The sequence below is a fragment of the Narcine bancroftii genome, chromosome 8, assembly GCF_036971445.1.
Source record: "Narcine bancroftii isolate sNarBan1 chromosome 8, sNarBan1.hap1, whole genome shotgun sequence".
Classification (NCBI taxonomy): Eukaryota; Metazoa; Chordata; class Chondrichthyes; order Torpediniformes; family Narcinidae; genus Narcine; species Narcine bancroftii.
The window spans coordinates 68,723,797-68,742,670 of record NC_091476.1 but is presented as its reverse complement, the minus strand read 5'-3'; the positions used below and the strand labels follow the sequence as shown (position 1 = coordinate 68,742,670).

At 50.4% G+C, this 18,874-nt stretch overlaps 1 protein-coding gene across 1 annotated transcript in view; it reads right to left on the bottom strand.

Moving 5' to 3' along the window:
• Nucleotides 1-1,414: 1,414 nt before the first annotated feature.
• Nucleotides 1,415-18,874, bottom strand: part of LOC138740824 (pecanex-like protein 3) — a 110,732-nt gene continuing 93,272 nt past the window's right edge. Inside the window, 7 exon segments of the mRNA XM_069893982.1 lie at nucleotides 1,415-6,975; nucleotides 8,379-8,824; nucleotides 9,671-9,855; nucleotides 12,222-12,496; nucleotides 14,295-14,525; nucleotides 14,713-14,860; nucleotides 16,997-17,100. Of these exon segments, the coding sequence (XP_069750083.1) occupies nucleotides 6,805-6,975; nucleotides 8,379-8,824; nucleotides 9,671-9,855; nucleotides 12,222-12,496; nucleotides 14,295-14,525; nucleotides 14,713-14,860; nucleotides 16,997-17,100 (1,560 nt within the window). The 3' untranslated portion in view covers nucleotides 1,415-6,804.

The following is an 18,874-nucleotide window of genomic DNA, read 5'->3' as shown; positions in this document are numbered from 1 at the left end:
TCAGCCCATCTAGTCTGTGCCAAATTATTATTCTGCACCAGTCCATAGCCACCCCCCCTGAGCTCCTCCCGTCCATGTACCTTATAGAGTCCACATTTACCAATTCAGCTGGCAGCTCGCTCCACACTCCACCGCTCTCTGTGTGAAATTTCCCCTAAACATCTCCCCTTTCTCCCTTAAACCATGTCCTCAGTGGAAAAGGCCTGCTTGTGTTTACTCTATGCCCCTCATAATTTTGTACACCTCTATCAAATCACCCCTTGTTTTTCTCCGCTCCAGGGAATAAAGTCCTAATCTTTTCCTATAACTCGGTTCCTCACGTCCTAGCAACATCCTAATAAATCTTCTATGCCCTCTTTCAATCTGATTGATGTCCATCCACATCTCTCTTAAATGCTCCCAATGTTTCAGCCTCCCACCACCATCCCTGCCTCCCACAACTCTCTGTGTAAAATAAAACACCCTGATATCTTCCCTAAACCTCCCTCGCTTCACTTTGAGCAGACATCTTCTGGTGTTTGCTGATCCAGCCCTGGGAAACAGGCGCTGGCCATCCACCCTATCTAGGCCTCTCATAGTCTTGCAGATCTCCATCAAGTCTCCTCTCATCCTTCTTCACTCCAAAGAGACGCAGCTCTGCTAACCTTGCCTCATAAAGACTTGTTTCCCAATCCAGGCAACATCCTGGTGAATCTTCTCTGCCCCCTCTCTGTAGCTTTTCCATCCTCCCTGTAATGAGATGACCAGAATTGAACACAATACTCTTTAAGTATGGTCTCACCAGAGATTTGTCAAGTTGTAACATGACCTCTCTACTCCTGAATTCAACCCCCTTATTAATGAAGCCCAGCGTCCCACGGTATCCTATCAACCTATGCGGCGACCTTGAGGGATTTGTAGATTTGGACCCATACATCCCTCCTTTTGCCTTACCAAAAAGGGTGATTCTGCCGCACCCCGCAGGAAAAAGAATCTCGGGGTTGCATGTAATGTCACGTACATACTCTGACAATAAATCTGAACAGATTCGACAGCTCGTACTCCATTCGGTGGAAGTAGTATTACTCAGCAACTCTATTTTTCTTAGCGAGATCCTGCCGTTTCTACCCTGAGGGTACATTGGGAAATTTTATCCTTTATTCAACTCCTGGCCGTCCTGTGAGTAGGAAGGGATGGGGGTCGGCAGAGCTTTGCTCTTTCCCAACCTGTTAGGTCCCTGCTCTGGAAGAGTGTGATAGGAAGATGTCATACCTTGACTCCAGTGCCTTACCCTCTATTTCCCTCCCCTCCCACCCCATTTATTTTTGTGCATAGAGGGAGCCTTACAGATACACTAACCTGTCCTTTTGCCTCCAGGAGCACTGATGTGCTTCCGTAAAACCTTGGGTTGAAATCAAGACACAGACAACAGATCTTAAAATTTATAAATCACCTTTTTTTTAATTACAGTACAGTTTGAACAATGTCTGATAATGTAAAAGCTTTCCTTGACAATGCTGTATAAAACAAGTTGCATTTCAAAGTTTACAGGACAATATTTTTTCCTTTCCCTTATTTACAGTAAAATGTATTTAATTTTCTACAAATCAAAAGCGGGAAGTTACCTTGAGAGAGAAATATAAATTAAGCCGGCAGCAAGGACATTAAACCTCGCCCTATCAGACTATACATTTGAAAGGGATTGTCCAGATCTCAAGGGGATGTCCTAATGAGACGTCAACAGCGCCCTCTCAGAGCTCCAGCTTCCCGTGTGGACTTACTCAAGTAGTTGACACCAGGAGCAAAAGGTCAGTTCTGGAATGGGATTTTTTTTGTGGGGGGGGGAAAGAGAAGGAAAAAGGTAAAATGGAGACACAGCTCTCTTCCCTCCGACCCAGGAGGTGGTGGGCAGCCAGTAGCAGTTGTGCTTCAAAGAGTCCAGTATTGGGGGACTGGTGAGGCAGGGCCAAGGGGATGAACAGATCAATGGGCTCTCTTCCTTCTCCAGGGACTGGGTGCATTCCCCTGCAAGGATTTTGTATGGTTTTTTTTTTCAAGACACACAGCACGGTAACAGGCCATTTTGGCCCACGAGCCTGCGCCACCCAATTACACCAAATTAATCTACAGCCCCCAGTATGGTTTGAACAGTGGGAGGAAACCCATGCAGACATGGGGAGAATGTGCAAACTCTTGGCAGACAGCGCGGCATTCGAACCCCGGTCCCAATCGCTGGTGCTTACCGTGCCACCCATGCCTACGTGGGTTTCCTCCAGATTCTCCCACACAGACGTGGGGAGAACTTACAAACTCTTTGCAGGGGTTGACCGAGGAAAAGAAGCTGAGCGTCCCAAGTGAATTGACATCTTCCCCACTCTTCTCCCCCCACCGCTGCCCCTCCCCCCCACCCATGAGGATTCGCCAACATGGTGGTAAACCCCTGAGGCCAGAGAGGAACAGACGCAAGATTCCAAACCTCCCTCTGTGGAGGCCAATCAACCCCCACAATGGGCCAACTTCTGACCCTCACACCCTCTCTCCAACAAGACAGCGTCCGTGTTTGTCCCCAGTATGCCCACTGAGTGCTCTTGGTCCAATTGTGCCAGGGCTGCCAATCAGTTTGGGGTCAAAATAAACATTAAAAAATTAAATTTTTGACCCCCCCCCTTTGAATTTAGACATCCAGCATGCTTACAAGCCCTTCAAGTGCACTTCGCCCAATACTACAATTAGCCTACAACCCCCGTACATTGTGTTTTGGGAGGGTGGGAGGAAACCCCCGCAGGTCATGGGGAGAATGTAAAAACTGGCAGCACCAGATTTGAACCCGGACGGCTGACGCTGTAGAAGAGTTGCCCTGAATGGACCGCCCTTCTGCGCCAGAATTGGCTGCGTGCAGCTAATCCGAGAGGGGGCTTTGCTGGGATTGCACATGAGGGAATAGTCACTGACCTGCAGCGTAGAATGTACCAGAAACTTGCAAAAGCGATGCTGATATTGGGATTGAAAGATCAGTGCATGAATACCAGTATCCCCTTGTTGGCCAAGAGTCTAGAACTGAAGCTTGATAAGAGGAATGTAAACAGAGGTTTCGAAATGCTAAAATATTAACACAAGAATATTATGCAGGCTTCTCAAGACATATAGCCATTTTGGCTCACAAGTCCGAGGCACTCCATTAACCTACAACCCCCAGTGCAATTTTGAACGGTGGGAGGAAACTGGAGCCCCCAGGGAAAACCCACGCAGACACCCTCCTTACAGACAGCGCAGGATTTGAACCCCAGACCCGAATGTTGGAGCTGTAATAGCATTGTGCTAACTGTGCCTCCCTTGGTCTGACCCATTTTATTAATGCAGGAGGGTGGAGGGAGGACGCAGCCTCCACAATCCTCACCCATAGACTCAAGCGTAGAGGATCTCTCTTACAAGGAGACGGTCAGGATAGGTGACACTGCTATGGAAGTGGTTGCGAGTGAGCAGGTTGACTGCAGTAGGTGACGGCAATGGAGGCAAAGCAAAAAGGTGGGTTCAGAAAACTGTAAAATGGTGAGGAGTGGGCTACATTACAAATGTGGGAACACTGAAGCCCTATTGTGCTTGGCCCTTGTGTTACAGTGGGAGCGGGGGAAAAACATGACACCAAGCAGTGTAATCAAATACCAATAACCAGATCACACATTGGGTGGAATCACATAGGGGATGGACACTAAACTCCCTCTTGTAACAATTCCCTGGCAGAGCTAATATAGGTTCAACAGCTGAAAAGCTCCCTCCACACTGTCCCATCCAACTCTCCCAGGGCCCAGGTAAGATAGTTAGCAGAACTCCCTCTACACCATCCCATCATATAATCTCAGGACAGAGTCAAGACCGTTTTCTCAACCTTTCCACTCGCATACCACTTTACATAATCCCTCATTAACCACAGAGCACAAATAGCACAGTTGCTTCCTGGTTAGTAAGGGATTACTTAAGGTGGTACGTAAGTGGGGAAAAGAGGTTGAGAACCAATGGCTCCAACATTGCCCAAAGATTGTGGTAGAGTCGAAACCCCTGGTGTGGCAAATCCCAGCTGACAATCCTCTTGCCTTTAAAGGGAAGCAAAATTTAAAGTTTAGTTTGGAGCTTACTCAATTCTCTGAGCGAGCCCCATGTAAAATTTGGCCAATCTACGCGAGAATAAATCGCAGGATTGTGGGAAAGAACCGGTTGGAGAGATTTATTGGATGACTCTTCCAAAGGAGCTGTCGAACACGCAAAACGTCATCTTCCTGTGTCCTATCGTACTTTCGTCAGAATATTGACAGTTGTTTGAAGAGAAAGCGCGGTGTTGCTGAGAAATAAAAGTTTAGGTTTGAAGAAGCAGCAAGTTTAAATATCTCCTAGGCTACTTTTCATGGCACTTGCTAGTCAAGGGATCAAATCTGATGGAAATGAGCCTCAGGGCAGTGGGAAGAAGGGCCCAATGCTGTGAGATTTAATCGATTCCAGCCATTTAAACCCATGCCACCCAATTATACCTAAATTAACCTACAACCCTGTATGCTTTGAAAGATAGGAGGAAACTGGAGCACCCAGTTAAACCCATGGGGAGAAACGAACCAAAAGTGCCGGATTCAAACACGGATGGTTGTAATAGCGCCGTGGTAACCATGCTGCTGTTATCATTATCAGCACGTTATCCTGGGGTGGGGGGGGGGGGGAAGAGAAGCTTCCGGTAAGTGCTATGCAGTGCCACCTGGTGTCCCAAACCCTGAACTGCTGACATAGAAACAGTTCACGGGAATTGGTAACCTGGAGACGTTGAATTTTAAAAACATTCACTTTAAACTGAGGCAGTGCTGTGAAATCGCATTCAAAAAATACCTGGGAGAATTGTGCTCCCTTCGGGGGGACAGAGATTCTCCCGTAAAACTCGTGCACCAAGTCATTGCTTAAAACACGTTGTACCTTTCCTTCCACTTCTCCCCCCCCACCCCACAAAGACTGAAAAGAACTCTGATATTTAATGGAAAGGGCTGCTGTCGGGACTGCAGTGGGGCAGCACACTTGGGTTGGAAAATCCATATTTCTGATACAATCTTAAACCAGCTGATTTCAGATTAACAATATTTAAATTAGAAACAGAAACCTTTTAAGCTCAATTGTTTTGTTAAGAAAGTTCATTCAAAACTTTATATCTATCTGTCTATCTATATAGATATATATATATATAATGAAACATTTGTCATGAGTTCCCAACTAGAACGTTGGTTCAGATGCAAGGCTTTGCTGTTGACCGGGAGTGCCAAGCTCGGATTGGTTCCAGAAGACCTCCCTTGATTACTTCCTTGCCTCTACCGGCATACCCCTTGTCCCTGAGCTTTCTGACCACACTTGTAGGCTCCCACCCCCAACACTGTTGATTTCCCCTCGCTTTGGTCTGAAAATTGCGTTTTAAATTTAAATATCCAGCACAATAACAGGGCCTTCCTGCCCACGAGCCCATGCTGCCCAATTACACCCAATTGAAGCTACAGCCCGGGTCAGTTTTTGAAGGGTGAGAGGAAACCCACGCAGACACAGGGAGGACCGCTGTAACAGTGAGGCACTAACCACTTTGGATCTTCTAGGGGATCTCTGGGCTTTTGGACTGTCACATATGCCATTTCCCACTTAGTTGTGGCACATCAGGATGACCTTGGAGGAGGGAGAGGGGACGTTGTCTTGCAAGGTTTGACCCCTGCGCCGATCTCAGTTCACGGTCACCTGTGTATTCCTTGCCAGGCTTTGCTTTCTCAGGTCTCCCACCCCCTCCCCTTTTCCCCCACCCCCTAGCTTCAATGATGGGTCTCAAGTGAGGGCAAGCCATCTCGCTCAGGGAGCACAGTGGCCAAGGCAACCAATCAGGGGAAACAGCGATGCTTGGAGACCAGGTTCATCTGGAGATCTGTGTGGATTTCACCCCTTCCCAACTGGACAGGCCTCTCACCACAATGCACCAACACAGTGTCGTTTCTGTATCTTGGATGGCGGAAAAGGACCAGACACCAGGGCCTCACCACCAACGGCTGGGAGATTTGGAAAATTCCCCCACAATATTTGGCCCAAGTTGCAGATTCGAGCCCCTCCCCAACCCCAGAAACAAAAGGACAATTTATCCTTCTCAAGGGGTAAACATCATTTGTGAAACTGGCCTCTCTCGAATCTACATAGGAGCAGGAGAGCAAGGATTGAAGGGGGAAGCTCACCAGTCCAATAATTGTCTCACGTTGGCCCACTGCGATTCCAGAGGCCAGGGACCAGTTCCTCACATGCCACCAACGGCTCACTCAAGACAGTGCCAAATGTTGTCGCATGTTACCCTTTACCTGAACTGGGGTGGCTGCAATCTTCTTCCCCGTGGAGTCTGGAAACAGAGGGGAGAGCGTGTCGATCTTGGAGCGAGGACAACCTTCAGAAGGCGAGTGACAGGAGCGAGGAGGATCCCTCTTTGCTGCACCAAACTTGCTTGTCACTAGTTTTTGGGCTCTGGCTCAGATTTGGCAGTGGGGAGAGGGCTTGGAGTCCAGCTCAAGCTTTGTGGTGGAGTGGGGGGGGGGGGGAACATGAGACACCGGCGTCCTCGTCACCGCTGGCCAGCTCTAGGGTGAAATCTTGAAGTGGGATATTCCCAGGCGAGCACTTGCAGTGGTCGGAGGTCCTCGGCGCGCACGCTGGCATCTTTAATTTAAAGATTTCCCACAGCGGAAGGCACAAAGAGACCCAGGGTTGGGGGAGAGGAATGAGAAACCTGACAGGTCCAGGAGTCCGCCACACCTCTGCCAGTGACTCTTCTCTCGGCTAGAATGGGTGGTCCAGCAGCGAATGCACAGCCGTGGTTTTCGGCTCCTCTCTCTGCTCCCACTCCCTCAGCTCAGAGGCCCCGACTCGGGGCAGCAGGTCTCCCAGTCCCTGCTCCGACCTCGGCGAAGAGCCGTCCGATTCAGGGACTTGGCTCAGGTCACACGGCGCCTGCCCAAGGGGAGAGAGGTAAAGGCAAAAAGCAGCTGAAGGGTGGAATTGTTCTGAGACGTAGGGGCTAAAAACCTCGCGAGGGATCGATACAGAATCTGAACATGGGCCCACAGGGCAGCGTTGAATATGCTGAGAGGTGACCTCAAAAATCGCTTCATTGGCTCTGTCCGCTGTAATAGTGGGTATCGCCCAGTGGGCACCCATTGCAATTCCCTGTCCCATTCCCATGCTGACATGTCTGTCCTTGGTCTCGTGCACTGCCAGTCTGAGACCACCCACAATTGGAGGAACAACACTTCATCTTTCATCTAAGCACCTTCCATTCGGATGGTGAGGGTGACGGGGAACAGAGAAGCCCAGAGCAGATAATCTTTCGTCATTCTGAGTGGGTAGGGCAGGCTCGAGGGGGCTCCACTGCTGGTATTGTCCTGTGATGATGGTCCCAGTGGGGGTGCTTTACTGCCTGAATGAGATGTTGACCCTGCTGCTCCCTCTGCACCTCAGTGTGCAAACCTCACTCATCTCCCCCAACCCTAACACCCCAGATGATACCCTACCTCTCCCTGCACCTCAGCGTGCAAACCTCGATCCACTCCCCCAACCCTAACACCCCAGTTGACACCCCACCTCTCTGCACCTCAGCACACAAGCCTCACCCCACTCCCCCCAATCCTCATCACCCCAGATGATCACAAGATATAGAAGTCGGCCCTTTGGCCCATCGAGTCTGACCTGCCAATCTAATCGTGAGCTGACCCATCCTCCCACTCAGCCTCAGTCCCTGGCTTTCACCCCGTAACCCTTGATACCTGTCATTCTCTGCCTTAAATACACCCAATGACCTCGTTTCCATGGCCGCCTGTGGCAACATTCCATAGACTCACGACCCTCTGACAAAAGATATTTTTCCGCATCTCTGTTTTAAATGGATGCCCCTTTTATCCTGAAGTTCACCCTCTTGCCCTAAACTCCCCAAATATGGGAAACATCTTTGCCATGTCGACTTGGACCAGGACTTTCAGCATTTGAAATGCCTCAATGAGGTCCCCCCTCATTCTTCTGCTCCCCCCCCATCCTTCTGTCCAATGAGTACAGTCCAAGAGCCAAGAATCGCTCCTCATATCCTAACCCTCTTATTCCTGGTACCATTCTAGTAAATCTTCTCTGAACCCTCTCCAACGCCAGCACGTCTTTTCTCAAATAAGGCGCCCAAAACTGGACACAGTGAGGTTCCACCAGTGCCTGATAGTCTCAACATTACAAATGGACACCCCCAACCCTCCCCACCTCTATGTACGTCCAGATTGTGCAAACCTCACCCCATTTGCCCAACCCGGGCGATGCCACCAATACACCACCCCCCCCCCCCCCCCCACCCCCATGCCAGGTAGGGACCTTACCTGAGCTCTGGGCAGGCTCCCTTTGGTAGGGGTGCCCAAGATACTGCTGCCAGACTGGCTCCCGCACCCTGTGTCCCAGTCACCAATGAAAGGGCTACCGATTCCTCTGCGGCCTGATAGGCTCCACTTCCCGTGAGGCCCGTCGCTAGGGAAGTTGGCGGAGGAAGAGGTTAAGCTGGCCCTGTGGAGGATCCGACCCGGGCCGCTGCCATCCAGTCCGCTGCCCGCCCCCAAGCGGTCAGCCTGCGTCACCATGGAGACCAAGGATGAGGTGAACGAGAGCTGGCTGGAGGACAATCTGTGTGCCTGGAGGCCCTGGATAGAGGAAGTCCTTTGCAAGGAGCCACAAGCCTCCCGCCAAGGCTCCGACTGGGGTAGCAGCGAGAGCTGGAGAGCCTGATGTCTGGTGGCCCAGGGAGGAACTGGCTGAGGATTCGTGTCACTTCCTGTGGATACAAAATGGCTTCAGTGAATGGTCTCAACACCCCTGAGCGTAGAATGAGGGGAGATTTGAGATATTATGAAGTTGTACAAGATGTTGGTGAAGCCAACACAGTCTGGAATGGGGAATACCAATGCTCCCATGCGTAAAGCCCTGCAAAAGGTAGTGGACACTGCCCAGGACACGACGGGGGGGAAACCCTCCCCGCCATTGAGAACATCTACAGGGAACACAGCCGTCAGAGAGCAGCAGTGACCATCAAGGATCCACACCACCTGGCACACGCTCTGTTCTGGCTGCTGCCACCAGGAAAGAGGTGTTGGTGCTACCTCTTCCTAAACAAACTCAATCAGGGGCTCATTTAAAGACTAACTTTATGGATTTGCTTTCTCTCTGTATTGTACAGTCCTTTCTTTATTTGTTTACATGTGTACGTTGAGTCAGGTTTCTTTTTTACACTGCCATTATGGGGTAATTCTGCCTGGCCCACAGGAAATATAATCTCGGGGTTGTATGTGATGTCATGCATGTACTCTGACAATAAATCTGAAATTTGGACTAATGTGTGCAGTTTTGGTCACCTAACTACACAAATGATATCAATAAGATTGAAAGACTCTAGAGAAGCATGTTGTCAGAACTTCGGGAATTGAGTTACAGGGTAAGGTGAAATAGGTTACAACTTTATTCCCTGAAGCAGAGAAGAATGAGGGGAGATTTGATATAGGTGCACAAAATTATGAGGGGGACAGACAGAGTTTTTTTCCACTGAGGGTAGTTGAGATACAGACCAGAGGACGTGGGTTAAGGGTGAAAGGGGAAACATTTAGGGTAAACATTAAGGGCTTACCTGTCTGAGGCTGGCTGGTGGTGATGGACCCCTGGGGGTTTGAAGCCCCCAGCCCGCTCTGCGAGGTGCTGCTGTGGGTCACGTGCACTGTCGGGTTGTTGCTGATGGACGATGACCCGCCGCCGCAGTCGGAGTCTTCGATGTTCCCTCCGCTGTTGCAACCTGCGCCACACCCCTTCTGCAGCCTGTCAACGTGGAACATGAGAAACAAGGGGGAGGGGAGATGAGTTTGGATGTGCCGATGGCCCTGACAGGGCTGCAGACACCTCCCCCCCACCTGTACTTCAGTGTAATTCACTGACCACAGGTGTTCATTCTGCCACTTACTGTCGTCTCGTGCTCTTCATGCCCTTCCCCACATCAGCACCCTCCCCTCCCTACCCAACCATGCCAGATACTATCACTGAGCAGTTGTGACTGGAAGCACCACCAGATAGACAAGGTGGTCATTCAACCCATTGGGCTTGTGCCACCTCTTCCCATCCCTGCTCTCTCCACCCTCTCCACCCCTGCCAAGTTCCTGCTCTCACCCCTCTCCCCATCCTCTCTCTCTCTCCTCATTATCACCCTCACCTGGTTAGGAATGGGCTCGAGGTTGGGAGCTGAAAGAAGCAGAGGAAAAGAAAGAGATTCGGGAAGGGGCCCACCAGAAACCAGAGAAGTCGATATTAATACCATCCAGTTGGAGAGAGCCCAGAGAAATTAGGTGTTGCTCCTCCAATTTGCAGATGGCCAAGGTTTGCCAGTGCATTAGACCACAGACTGACATGCTGGTGTGGAATTAGGCCAGGGCCAAACTACTGGAAGGATATCAGTAAGACTGAAAGAGTGGAGAAAAGATTTACTAGGATGTTACTGGGTCTTCAGGAGCTGAGTTACAGGGAAAGGTTAAACAGGTTAGGGTTTTATTCCTTGGAGCGTAGAAGAACAAGGGGAGATTTGATAGATGTTTACAAAATTATGAGAGGTAAATGCAAATAGGCTCTTTAGAGTAGGAGAGATAAATAGAAGAGGACCTGGCTTTAGGGTGAAAGAGAAAAAGTTTAGGGGGAACTTTTTCACTCAGCGATGGGAGTTGTGGCATCTGACGTGGTAAATGCAAACTCACTCTCAAGTTTTAAAAATAAACTGGATAGATACATGGATGGGAGAGGTCTGGAGGGTTATGGAATGGGTACAGGTCAGAGGGACTGGCGGTATGATGTTTTTGGCACAGGCTAGAAGGGCCGAATGGCATGTCTTCTGTGCTGTAGTGTTCTAATGGCATTGAAATGGGTGGCCACTGGGAGATCTCCACTATTGCGGTGGACAGGAGAGAACACTGATTGGGCGAGGGGTTTGCTCTGTGAATGCAGAGCTGGGGGAAAGGAGAGAAGGGGCATAGATCAGGGCTAGGATGTTGGCCCTGAATTGGTGCATCTCTCTGGGATTATTTTCCTCCAATTGACAGGGTCGTGCTCCCCTTTGACGTTAACTCTTATGTAAAGTAGTAACCAAAATAATATTGGAGAACATTCCACGGTATGTTTTGATAACTCAGCAAGTTTGAAGAAGAACTCCTTACTTGGTAAGGTAGTAAAAGATTAGTAACCAACGGGTAAGGGGCACAACCCTGACTAACGAATCCCAAGAGAATTCTAAGGAATATCTAGTTAAAGTCAGAAAACCCAGATGCCATAAATCTGGACCACCCAAGAATCCGGACCTCGCCTCTCACCAGCAGCACAGATAACCTAACGCTGTAACAGCACCAGCAATTGAAACCGGGATTCAAATCCAGCACTGTCTGCAAGGTGTTTGTACCCTTTCCTCTGCTCACCCCCCTGTGTCTGTGGGTTTCCTCCAACCCTTCAAAATGTACGGTGGGGTTGGGGGGTGGGGCAGGGTGTTGTAGGTCATCTGGGTGTAATTGGGCAGCACGGCTCGTGGGCCAAAAGGACCCATTACCGCGCTGAATGTCTAAATTTAAAATTTAATAATAATCAGGGCCATTCGAGAATCCAGACTTCTCGACAACTTGCAGCTTTTGCATGTGGTCCCCGAGAAGTCCAGATTTTAGGACTTGTTCTGCATATGGAGCAGTCTGTTGGAATCTTCCCAAAACCTAGGTGGCTGAAGGTATAAAATAGATGATTTGTAAGCCATGTGGCAGTTTCTCTTAGGGCAAGACTAGCTGCTCGCAGCGATGCTTCTTGCTGTAACAGAGTTCTCATGCTTTGCAAAGTCTGCTATTGTAGCTGTATTCGTGTCTGTTTTAAACTTAAATTTAGAAAATACAGCACATAAAAGACCATTTCGGCCCACGAGTCCGTGCCGCTAAATTTACACCCCATTAACCTACACCCCCGGTGATTTTGAATCATGGGAGGAAACTGGAGCCCATGGAGAAAATCCATTCAAATATAGGAAGAAAGTACAAACACCTTACAGACAGCATGGAATTCGAACCCCAGTCTGGTCTCGATCATTGGTGCTGTAAAGACATTGCACTAACCGTTACGCCAACCGTGCCACTCTTTTCGAACAACCCAAGGCCCACATTAACCCTTACCTCTCCCAGCTGGTGATGAGCCAGCTGGAGATGTTGCGGAGGCTGACTGGCTCTCCCCAGATGCTGCGGAGCTGGGTGTGCTGGCCAGCATACGAAGTGGTAAGTGGCGAGACGTAGATGGGGTAGCCGATGGGCTGGTCACATGAGGAGTTGATCATGTTGCGGAGGGCCTGCTTGGCGTTCTGGATGCTGCCCCTCTCCGGGTTGCGGTTCCGCAGAAATACCAGCTCCTGCTGCTGGCCTGACCAAAGGCCACGGACACACTCGCGGTTCACCTGTGCTCAGGGAAGAGGTAACTCTCAAAATGGAGGGAAATGCAGGGACTACTTGAGGCAGGAGGTGGGGTGGTTGGGGCAGAGAGACCAGAAGTGGACTGGGGATTATGAATCAGCGAGGAGGAAAGGGTGCAGGGGGGAGAGCAGAGGAAAGGGTGCAGGGGGGAGAGCGGAGGAAAGGGTGCAGGGGGGAGAGCGGAGGAAAGGGTGCAGGGGGGAGGCGGAGGAAAGGGTGCAGGGGGGAGGCGGAGGAAAGGGTGCAGGGGGGAGGCGGAGGAAAGGGTGCAGGGGGGAGAGCGGAGGAAAGGGTGCAGGGGGAGAGCGGAGGAAAAGGTGCAGGGCGAGAGCGGAGGAAAGGGTGCAGGGGGAGAGCGGAGGAAAGGGTGCAGGGGGAGAGCGGAGGAAAGGGTGCAGGGGGAGAGCGGAGGAAAGGGTGCAGGGGAGAGCGGAGGAAAGGGTGCAGGGGGGAGAGCGGAGGAAAGGGTGCAGGGGGAGAGCGGAGGAAAGGGTGCAGGGGGGAGAGCGGAGGAAAGGGTGCAGGGGGGAGAGCGGAGGAAAGGGTGCAGGGGGAGAGCGGAGGAAAGGGTGCAGGGGAGAGCGAAGGAAGTAGAGTGCAGGGGGGAGAGCAGGAGAAGTGGGGTGTGGGGAGACTGGAGGTGGGGTGGGGAGGAGAGTGGGAATGGGGGGAGGAGATCGATTGGCTTAGGGAATGAGCAGAGGTAAGGAGTATCAATGGGTGGGGAATGAGGAGGGGGCAGGTGGATCAAGGAAGAGTGGGGAATGAGGAGGAAAAGGAAAGGGGATTGGGGAGAGTGCGGAATGAGGAGGGGAAGGGGAAATGAAGGAGAGTGGGGAATGAGGAACGAGGGAGAGTGGGGAATGAGGAACGAGGGAGAGTGGGGAATGAGGAACGAGGGAGAGTGGGGAATGAGGAACGAGGGAGAGTGGGGAATGAGGAACGAGGGAGTGGGGAATGAGGAACGAGGGAGAGTGGGGAATGAGGAACGAGGGAGAGTGGGGAATGAGGAACGAGGGAGAGTGGGGAATGAGGAACGAGGGAGAGTGGGGAATGAGGAACGAGGGAGAGTGGGGAATGAGGAACGAGGGAGAGTGGGGAATGAGGAACGAGGGAGAGTGGGGAATGAGGAACGAGGGAGAGTGGGGAATGAGGAATGAGGGAGAGTGGGGAATGAGGAATGAGGGAGAGTGGGGAATGAAGAACGAGGGAGAGTAGGGAATAAGGAACGAGGGAGAGTGGGGAATGGGGAACGAGGGAGAGTGGGGAATGAGGAACGAGGGAGAGTGGGGAATGAGGAACGAGGGAGAGTGGGGAATGAGGAACGAGGGAGAGTGGGGAATGAGGAACGAGGGAGAGTGTGGAATGAAGAACGAGGGAGAATGGGGAATGAGGAACGAGGGAGAGTGGGGAATGAGGAACGAGGGAGAGTGGGGAATGAGGAACGAGGGAGAGTGGGGAATGAAGAACGAGGGAGAGTGGGGAATAAGGAACGAGGGAGAGTGGGGAATGAGGAACGAGGGAGAGTGGGGAATGAGGAACGAGGGAGAGTGGGGAAGGAGATGGGGAGAGTGGGGAATGAGGAGGGGAAGGTGAACAAGGGAGAGTGGAGAATAAGGGGGGAAAGGGGATCAATGGGGAGCAGGGAATGAGGGGGAGGAAAGAGGATCGATGGGGAGTGGAGAATGAGGAGGGGGAAAGGGGAGTTGGAATGAGGAAGGGGGATTGAGGGAGAAGTGGAAACAAGGGGGAGAGGGGATTCCCCGACCGGACCCAGCCTACCTTGATGACGCGGAAGCTGAGGAACCGCTTGTTGAGCATGATGATCTTATACTCATCACTGCCGTCGTCCATAACGTGGCGCAGGGCCAGGAGGGATTGCGTGTTGCTCAGGATGGCGTTGCGCCAGGCTGGGTCACCCTCATGGGAGATCACCATCTTCTCTTCGTTGCTGGCGATGGCATCGTACAGAACTGCTGGGTCTTCGTACTCATCAGGGGAGGTGAAGTGGTCCTGGGGAGGGCAACAGCTCATTAAGGCAGCAGCAAGCAAGGAGGCATCACCTCTCACCCTTCTAACCCCTCTTGCCCTCCCTCCCCTCCAAGGCTGTTTCCCCTTCTCCCAGCTCACCGACCCCGCCTGAGCACCATCCTTCCCTTCAGCTCCTCCCAACCCCCCCCCCCCCCCCCTCAGTCGGTACCTGATGCAGCTTCAGGGACATGCGGACCCCCGGCGCCACCACTTTCTGCAGGAGGTCCACGTCAACAAAGACCCACTCGTCCCGCGGGCAGGTGATGCGGAAGTCCCCCTTGAACAGGGCGTGCAGCCCATACAGGAATGGCTCCAGGCTGCTGCAAGGGGCGAGAGGGAGGTGAGAGGGGAAGGGGTAAGGGAATGGAGGAAGTGGAATAGAGGATGGGCATGGGGAGAGGGTGTATGAGAAGCAGATATAAAAGAGCAATAACGTTTTTTTTAAACCATATATTTCAGCGTATAATTCATCTTGAAACTCTCAAAAACACGGGACAAAATGAACAATATGGGACCTTAAATTCAACTAAAAAAAAACACCGCTTGATGGTGTACAAGACAACCCGAAACACGAAATTTTTATTTATTTTTTTAAATTTTTTTTGCAGCAGTTGCTGGATTTCTCGGCAAGTTCTATGACTTTTAATTTAAAAACTCTTTTATCGTTTTGCTGGAGGCTCCCTTGATAACAAGCACCTTCCAGCCACGCCCAACAGAGCAGTCAGTACAATTTTTTGGAGGTCATCTTGTACGCCCGATATACGATAAGACCATGAAAATGAGGCTCTGACCTATCTGACGATCGACTTATACACAAGCTAAACGGTGCAATAAATTAGTTACTTAATAAAAACCTTTTCCCACTCTTGGTTTCGTATCAGTCCATTTCCATCACTGAGCACTGTTCCATTCATTTTGATTTACACCATTACGACCCCTGTGGCACCTTATCGTTTCTCCTCCCTTCCCCTCAGTCTCAACCCCTCAGTGCCCAATAACTGTGTCAAGGGCTTCTGTATCCTTCGCCACACACACTCTTGGCGAAACTGCATTATGCAGGGGGTGGGGGGGGGGAGGGGAGATGATGGTCTCCACTCCACTGCAGTTATCTCGGGAACAAAGTATGTGGTGGGAGTTTTAATTTTAATTTACACACGCAGCATGGTAACAGGCCATTTCGGCCCTCAAGTCTGATCTGCCCAATTTACAGCCAATAAACCTACACCCCCGCCCCCCCACTATGCTTCGAACGGTGGGAGGAAACGAGAGCCCCCAAGGAAAACTCACGCAGACATGGGGAGAATGTACAAACTCCTTATAGACAGCGCGGGGTTTAAACCCCAGTCCTGATAGCTGGCGCTGTAAAGGCGTTGCGCTAACCATGTTGTTCCAATTATACAGGAAGGATCTGACTGGGAGGCTTACTAATCCCCATCTCCCCCCCCCCCACTTTATTGGAAGCTAAGCTGATGAGTGGTTACAGTAGAAGTAGCTGAATCAGTCAGAATCAAGTCGGCACAGACCATAATTTACACTAATCCCATCTTTTCTCTTCTTCCTTCCCACCCCCCCCCCCCACCCTGACTTGTGAATCTGCAGGGGTCATCTACTGCATCCAGTGCTCCCATTGTGCTCTCCTCTACATTGGGAAGACTGGGAGATTGCTTCAGTGAGCACCTCGGCTCTGTCCACTGTGAATAACAAGAACCTCCCAGTGGCCAACCATGTCAACTCTGCACCCCATTCCCACAATGACACGTCTGTCCATAGCCTCATGCACTGCCTGCAAATTGGAGGAACGACACCTAATATTCCGTCTAGGCTTAAAAAGTTGGTTATGTATCTTTGCTTGAAAGAATGCTGTGTGGCCTGCTGAGTTTCTCCAGCCCTTTTGTGTATTAAACTGCAATCACACTTTAACTCCATTTCATTCTCCCTGCATTCCTATCCCTCCAGCCCACACATAGGCCAATTAACCCACTAAGCATTCGGGATAAGGAGCGGGACTGGAATTGCAGGGAAAACCCACGCGGTCAAGGGGAGCTCTGAAGGGTCAACACAGGGTGCTTGGGGTCAACACAGGGTGCTTGGGATCAACCCCAGATCACTGCAGCTGAGAGAGAGCAGTCACCGTGCTCACATCTGGAGCCTACTCTTCAGTTGAAGGCCTTGCAAACCTCTCAGATAGAAGCCTCCTCATTTTCCCCCTCCTTTCTCATTCCCCCTCTCTCCTTGATCCCCTCTTTCCCCTTTCCAGCCACTGTACCCTGGCTGACCCCCTGAGGTAGACCCCCAGAGAGTACTGGCTGACCGTTAGCTCCCCGAATTCCTCTCCATCTCAGTCCTGACTGGGACCATTTAACCTGCCAAGCACTAGATCACTTCCCCAACCCTACTAGGAGAAATGGGGTTAGGGTGTGGAGAGGCTGCAGCACACTGGGATGATTTCTTACCTGGCCGAGAGGCTGTGCGAGGCCGTCCCCAGGGCTCTGCGTCCTAGGATGCAGAGTCCGAAACACAAGGTGATCAGCCGAGACTCCCTGTCACTCTCCACAGGCTACAGTGAGGAGGGAGGTCAAGAGAGAGAGAGAGAGAGAGAGAGACAGTCACACTGGTACAATTACAGTCAGTGAGTTTCTCAGATTTCACTTATTGAGGACACACATCTCATGTCAGGAAGGCACAACAACGTCTGCACTTCCTGAGAAGACTGAAGTGGGCAAGGCCACCATCATGTCAACCTTCTGCAGCTCTGTCGAGAGCGTCCTGGCCAGCTCCATCACAGTGTGGGCCTGGTTGCAGTGGAGCATCAGACTGGAGGTCAATCACAGGACCATAAGAGCAGCAGAGAGGATCACTGGGGTCTCCACCCCCCCCCCACCCCTCAACAACATATCTACCAGGATCATTGTCTGAAGAGGGCGTGCAAAATCATTGAGGACCCCTTCCACTCCACACACAAGCATCAATCAGCTGCTCCCGTCAGGGGGAAGAGATACAGGAGGATCAGAGCCAGCACCACCAGGCCAAGGGGTAGCTTCTTCCCACGGGAAGCGAGATCGCTGAATGACCAAAGGAACAGCTCACACCAACCACCCAAAACATATTCACGAAACAACATTTATTTATTTGTATGTATGAATATTTGTCTTGCGTATGTACTGTTTGCTTGTTATGTCTGGTTGTGTGTTTTGTACTGAGTACCAGAGATCACTGTTTAATCAGGTTTTACGCGTGCGATCAGATGATAATAAACTTGATTTGACTGTCTTGCCACTCTATCTTATACCCTTGTGACAGAGTATTTAGAGGTGGTTTGGGAGGAATTGTTAGAGCAGCTTGCACACACACATTTTAAAACACAGAATATTTGCAGGACTTTTGCAGAGTGCTTTTTGCAGGAGGCAACAAAGTATCAGCAGCAGCTTGCCTGGGAGAACATATAATCTTTGCAGGCAGAGGAGAAGAGTTTTGCTCTCAGAGACGGAGGGTGTGAAACAGAGAGGAGACAGAAATTTGTTCCAGAGGGTCAAGCTGGCAAACTTTAGAAGGCTGCCTGGTCGAAGGAGGAGACTGATGGTGTAAAAGGTGACCTGAAAGAAAGAGGATCATCTGGAGAACCCCGAAGGGGGCAAGTTTCGTCAGCAAGACTGATTGAGAAGGAATCAATGGTGGATGTCCTGGAAAAGGAATCTCTCTCTGAAAACCAGCAAGATCCCTCCTGAGTGGTAACCATTTGCCTGTTAAGCATCAAAGAGTGGTGAACTTTGTTAATGCTAACTTCTGTGCACAGTACAAGAATTGCCTGGAATCAGTGAGATTGGACTGTGATCCAAAGAACTTTTCTAATCTTAAATATACATTACGCATGTGTGCGCTTAGTATTAGAGGGGGGATTAAGTAGTTAGGTAGGTTAAGTACAAAGTTAAAGTTTAATTCTGTTTTCTTGTTCATATATAATCAAAAACTACTTTTGTTTAAGTAACCCTGTGTTGTGGTGCTGCTGGTTTTTGGGGTACTCTGGACTCTGTAACACCCTATGCATCCAATGTTTGGGGTCTTAAGGATGAGTTTTTTTTTATTTTTATTTTTCACACTATAAACCATATTGACCAAGGTACATACAGACATTTTTCTTCTTAAATATATACAGTATCGTTTTCTCCTCCTTTTTCCCCCCTCCATTCCCTCCCTCCCTCACTCCCTTCCCCATTTATTTAAAGTTCAATCTATAAGATACATTAAACCCGTTAAACAATGTTGTCACTTAATAAAAATAAACAAGAAATTTTACTGAGTCAGTTCTTTTCGTTATCTTCTCCTTCTGTCAT